The 6,187-nt window shown below is 37.1% G+C and overlaps 1 protein-coding gene across 2 annotated transcripts; it reads left to right on the forward strand.

Annotated features, from left to right (window-relative positions):
- Window positions 1–558: 558 nt before the first annotated feature.
- LOC127241901 (uncharacterized) lies at window positions 559–3,058 on the forward strand. 2 transcript variants are annotated; one of them, XM_051261170.1, is made up of 3 exons: window positions 559–1,238; window positions 1,606–1,862; window positions 2,581–3,058. In XM_051261170.1, exons 1-3 carry the CDS (start codon window positions 1,217–1,219, stop codon window positions 2,626–2,628), a joined length of 327 nt encoding a protein of 108 aa, XP_051117127.1. In that variant the 5' UTR covers window positions 559–1,216; the 3' UTR covers window positions 2,629–3,058. The 2 variants fall into 2 exon arrangements, with proteins under 2 accessions (XP_051117127.1, XP_051117126.1); XM_051261169.1 differs by having other exon boundaries at window positions 560–1,238; window positions 1,606–1,880.
- Window positions 3,059–6,187: the final 3,129 nt, after the last annotated feature.

The raw sequence follows: 6,187 nt of genomic DNA on the forward strand, positions 1-6,187 counted from the left end.
CATTTATCGTTACTAAATTTTTCCCTTGTGGTGCAGGGGAGATTCATAGTTTAAAGATGGAGAAAATATTTGTGTGTAATGGACATCGGCTTAAGTCATATTACGAAGGATTCCCACTTGAATTTTTGTAAAGTTGGTATCTCTTGCCGGTGCTGAAGTTGAGAACTAAGATGCGAAGAAGTCTAGCTAAAAGATTATAAACAAAAGCACTTTTTGGGAAAACACAAACCATTTAAATGTTTTCTTTAATTTTAATTGTTTGCCTATTTGTTTTATTGTTTTAATGCTAATAATATTTTTGATTTTTTTGTTTGATTTTGTGCAGGTCTTTTGAAAAATAATTACTAACTCTTGGCGAAAGCACGATCAATTTTCTTGATTTCTAAAAAAAAATTAGGCAAAAAAGTGATTTTTAGTCATGATCATAAGTAATTGGCACCTCGCATACTGTTTTTTTTTTTTTTGTTCCCACCCAACCTTCCGTTGCCCATCTAGTTTCCAGAATAAGAGAGAATGTTTAGTCATGACCATGACTAAACACCCCTTGCCACACTGCCTGCCTTCTCCCTTCTAACCCTATCCAATTGTAACCCTAAATCCCAAAATAAATTTAAAATTTCCAAAATCCAAACCCAACCGGTCTCTCCCACTCTTCCTTCCGCGACACCGCTTATTTCTTCTTCTTCTTCGCCGAACACTGCTTGACGGGCCTCTCCCGGCTACCCTTTTCTTCTCTCTTCCTGTCTTCCTCCCTTCTTCTTCTTCTCTTCCATTCGATGACTGCCCTCCCCTTGCTTCCACCACGATCTCCCGGATTGTCACGCAGCACCACCGGCGAACTGGTTCAATCAAACCAAACCGCGACCGTGATTCTCGGCCGCGCTGTCCTCCGCCGATTCAGCCCAGATCGCTCTGCCGCAATTCCAACCACCTCCGAACTGGTTCACCCAAACTGAACCAGTTTTCCACTGCATTGCCCTTATGCCGAACTGGTTCGACCTAACCGAACCGCAACAAGCTTCCGACGCCGCGATTCTCCGCCTCGCCCCTGCTGTGCCACCACCGAACCGGTTCTCCACCGTGTCGCCCTCCTGCCAAACCGGTTTGACCAAACCGAACCGCGACAAGCTTCTGACGCCGTGATTCTTCACCTTGCCCCTATTGTGCCACCGCCAAACCGGTTCACTCAAGCCGAACTGCGACCGCCCGCGCTAATATGTCTTCACCCCTCTGGCTCGGTAATATCTCTTTATTCCACATTCCTACTACAGTCAATTTTAGGATTCTATATTGAGAATTGGGTGATTACTTAAACTGCTTATTACAATTCCCATTTTCGAATTTCAGTCCTTAATATCTAGGAATTTGGTTTGAACTTCGCCTCGAATTTTCCTTACATGATAGTAATATTTAAGGTATTAGACTTAGTTTGAGAAATCTTCGTTCCTATTTTTTCTTTCTGGACAGGTTATTAGAACCATGTTTTTATGCTCTGAAACTGATATTTTCTAAGTGATACATCTGGATAGTTGTCGAATTTGTGTGTTTAGATATTGCCTTGGTCTGATTGTAGTCTACTGTGTGGCCGGCTATTTGATTTTGCAGATTTCATGGGTAAAGTTCAAGTTTTGACCACAAGCTCCATCAAGGCTACTCAATCAGAAGGAATTACAAAGAAGAAACGCAGACAACCATCAGTCCACCTCCTGCCGTGCCACGTATTCCCATGGGTGGCACCTCTTCCACTGGTCATCGTGCGCGTCGCACTGCTACTCAACTCGCCTCCACTTCAGTTATTGAAGATAATTTTGATTTCCCTGACCCCCAGGAGTGCCTGTGTTATGATCAATGCTTGGAAGCAGGTCAAAAAATCATTACCGGTAAACTCTTTCACATACCGACCTTAGATGACCTCCAGGTCACCACTTAGATAAACACGTATGTTTCCAATGTTGGTTGGATCTTGTTTGCTACTTTCTATTTACTAGCAATCACTGAGTTAGTCTATGAGTTCTTTTCTATATTCCAATTCACTTTGTTTGATGTGTTTGATTTTTTACCCCTGATGTCATCCATTTTTGGTTAATGGGGAAAAGTTTTCATAATTCTATAATTGAATATGGTATAGCATTAGGAGTTGTGCCTAAACTAGATTCTCAAAGTGCCAATTATTCCAGTAGTTTATGTGATATGTGATTATACTGAACCATTTGCTAGTGAGTTCTATGACTTTTGGCAAGAAATTAGTGGTAACGCCTCCCAATTTCATCCACGCAATGCTCATTCCTCATGTATCAAACTTCCTGCTTTACGACTCACGCATAAATTCATTGCCTATAATTTAACTGGTAGAAAGGATGGTGCATGTGTGATTTCTAAGGTTGAATTATATATATTATGGGGCATGACTCGCGGCATCAGAATTAACCTTCCCTTTTTGTTGGTCGATAGATTTAATCGTGTGCTTTCTACTAAAGGCGGCAACCTCATTCAAGGCACTTACATCACACACCTCGCCCTTAACCTTGGTCTTATTTCTGATATTTCTATTGAATTTCTTACTTATTTTTCTCTTAACAGAGCCTGCTCGATGACGCCTCTGGATATTCCCTATCTCAAGGCAATTAAATTGGTTACAAACTCCAACGGGACTTGGTTTTTTGTTGGTACACCAATCCGCAGATCTCAAGCTTCTCCAAACCTCCCTGCCTATGATCCCAATCCACCCATATCCTCCCCTCAAGACTCCCAGATGCGATTTGATCACTTGCGACCTGCACTCGGACACCAACAAATTGAAATTTCAGCCCTTTGAACTGAGAATGCCGCGTTTCACACTGAAGTGACTACAACCCTCTCCGAGCTAAAGCTAATGATCCAGTCACTCATTCCCCGCACAGATTAACGTCGGCTCCTCAAACCTAGAGAAGCATCATACTCCACTTCTCTTTCTTCTCTTTTAATTTTTTCTTTCTCTAATTGACGACAATGCATAATTTTGGTGTGGGGACAGTTATGCAAATTTTTGGGCAAAATTTTCATTCCGTTCTACTTTTTATACCTGATTTGCTGTCCTTTTGCATGTTTTTTAGATTAGTCTGAAATAAGTCAAATTTGATTTGTGTGATAGGTTTGTCTAGCGTGACTAATGAAATTTGATTGGTGATATGTTGAGTTGAGTCGACGTTTGAACCCTATGAGATTTGAGCCTATGTTCCAAAAGTTACATTTGAAAATAAATTTAATATTCAAGCTTTTGAAATTTCTTTTATGTGCGATTTGTAGTGCTCAATTAGATGACCTAGAACATAGTGATTATGCATGTTGAACATGCAACTATCGAGTCTTGCGTCTTGGAAATGATAAGGGCATTAGGTAACCCAATTAAGCCTTTTGTTATCACCTAGCCAATAATTTTTCCGTAATTAGCACATTTGAGCCTTTTTCGCATATTTTTCTTCTTTAATAAAACGTCTTTTAGCCTCATACTCTTCTTTTTATTAAGTCTTCTCCGATTTCAACCATATGTTAGAAAGAATTACTTTAAGTTTATGTTATGATGCACTTTATTTTTTCGACACTAGTTAGAAATGAAATTTGGGTATGAATAAGACATAGTATGCAGGAATGACCATGGGTAGTGAAGGTATCTTTATATAAAGGCAAAAACCCAAAAAAAAAAAAAATAGAAAAACGAGAAAAAGAGAAAAATAATCATCTTGATAAAGTATTTTTATATAATTACGTTATTTAAGTCTGGGTAGTAAATAAACTAAGGGTTTCAGTGTTTTTACCGATTTGTTTTTCATGTGCTAGTATCATGTTCTTATTGTGTTCTTTTCTGACATATTTTAGCCTTTGTATATCTATTTTCCTACTCCTGACCATAAGCCATGCTACAACTGTTATTGAAAGTCCCTATGATTCTTTATGTTAGATTTAAATATCTTTAAGTAAAGGAGATTTGATTTTTATTCAAGCCTATAGGATAATCTTTTGTTGCACTACCTGAGTGTTGAACCAATTGTAAACTTATTCCTTCAGAGAGCATGTGCGTATACACTTTATCTTGTGAGGTCGACTTGGCTTGACGTGTTGAATTTCGGATTGAATTGGTTGTGTTGAATCCTCTTGTCATATTGAGTGGCCTTCAATTTCTTTGGCTTATTTCAAATCTATGCTTGAGGGCAAGCATGGTCTAGGTGTGGGGAGAATTGATAGCTCGAAATCACATGCGTTTTATGTTTATATCATATGCGATATTTGATTGATTTTGATTGGATTCTACCTAATTTCTCTGCGTATTGTTTATTTCCAACATGTAGGAGAGAAAAAGCAAATTTGGTGAATTTTGAGGAAAATAAAAGAAAAAAAAATCAGCATTGAACAATCAAGTTAGTCATGACCATGACTAACCACATCCTGCTAACATGAGAATTTAATTAAGTAAAAAGAAGGGGAAGTCACATGCAGAGGGGAGAACAACGAGAAGCAGGCATACAGAGTAGCAAGAACCTAACAGATTCATAGATTGCGCATGAGCAAATCAACAGAGCATTTCTCTTCCGACTATGACTTTATCTTACCTTATTGTTCTTTGTTATTTGATTATGGAGCAGATATTTTTCTGGTTTGAGGGATGATAATGGTGTGGTCCTTGTGTTTTGGAGATTCTTGACATTCTTTATAAAAGTTCTTTTTAGTATCACTATTTGTCTAATTCTGATAGTAGTTTTTGCGATTGTTAGATCGATTGGATATTTTTGTACCAATATTTAAATTAATCTAACAATCTGAAGTCAATTCAGGTAGGATATCCGTAATTATATTCGCGCTTGAATAAGTAATAATTGGGTTGAATAGTCCCTTCCCGGGGGTTAGGCAATCAATTATAATTGCTTCTCTTAGGTATTAATTACTTTGAATTGAGTTTTTCTGAAATAGAATGCAATTAGACAATATTTCCTATGGGCGTATCTAGATTTATTAGATTAATTAGGGGTAGTTGATTGTCGTATCTTAATTACCTACACTGTAACGAAAAATTGCTTGTCAGAACTTGTTGATAACTATAACAAATTTATTGATAATTTAATAAGAACTAACTTCATTGAGTTAATGATGAAAGACAAGTGCCATAACTGAATCATCATTTGAGTCAGCCAACCCCTTGATTGCTAGTTCTCCATTAATTTAATTGCTTGGTTACTTTATCCTCATCAAATAATACTAGAAAATTCCTCATTTATTTACTGCATTAGAATGCAAAAGAATGAATCACACAATCCCTGTGGAGACGATCTCTTCCCCTGTATTACATTAAATTGTGATCACAAAGTAGGTGAAATATTTGATTGACCATGCGAACGGTCAGACATCCCCTTAATAGCTAGTTCTCGGTTAATTTAATTGTTTTGTTATTTTATCTTCATTAGATGATAAAAGAAAATTCCCCTATTTTATTTACTATATTAGAACATGAAAGAATGAATCACATAATCCCTGTGGAGACGATCGCTTTTCCTGTATTACAGTAAATTGTGATCACGGAGTAGGTGAAATATTTGATTGACCGTGCGACCGGTCATTTTGACACCGATAGAGTAAACCTATTCATATATATTATCGATATTTCCAGAAATATTTGCACATAAGCTAAGAAAACATAATTTGTTGTTCCCATTAATTGATTCAGGTTATTCACTTTTGATTCACTGCAAAGAACTAGACTGAATCGCTACTGATACATAAGCTTCTAATTTGCAATGTAAAGAATAAGATGTTTGAATCCAAATCAATAGTCACTCAAACCTCCACACATTTTAAAAGATCTGTATTGATTTCAACAACGTTCTACAACTTGGAATCATAAACTTCACATAGTAAATATGGCCTCAATAGAAATGCAAACAGGCAATATAACTCATATGGTAGAATGCTCGCTTCGCATGTGAGAGGCAAAGGGTACAATTCCTCGTACCTCAACCATTGCTTTCATAATCATTGATGAAACAAATTAAGGGACTAGTAAGTCCAAAACCTCCGACCTATAGAGATCATATTCTTTACAAAACGAACTCTAATAGAAGTATTACAACATGAAATAAAATTAAAGATACATCCAAACTATATAGACTTATTTACAGTTTACCTTGTGTGACCTTCGAAACTTCAATAAAGCAGTCAA

Source organism: Andrographis paniculata, unplaced genomic scaffold, assembly GCF_009805555.1.
Source record: "Andrographis paniculata isolate CXL003 unplaced genomic scaffold, ASM980555v1 Contig86END, whole genome shotgun sequence".
Classification (NCBI taxonomy): Eukaryota; Viridiplantae; Streptophyta; class Magnoliopsida; order Lamiales; family Acanthaceae; genus Andrographis; species Andrographis paniculata.

Bases quoted from the DNA above. Each gene is read 5' to 3' on its own strand.
- LOC127241901 (XM_051261169.1), top strand. From the start codon at position 1,217: ATGTCTTCACCCCTCTGGCTCG. The intron at 1,239-1,605 runs GTAATATCTCTT...TTGATTTTGCAG, and splicing joins GTCTTCACCCCTCTGGCTCG to ATTTCATGGGTAAAGTTCAA. The intron at 1,881-2,580 runs GTAAACTCTTTC...TTCTCTTAACAG, and splicing joins AGGTCAAAAAATCATTACCG to AGCCTGCTCGATGACGCCTC.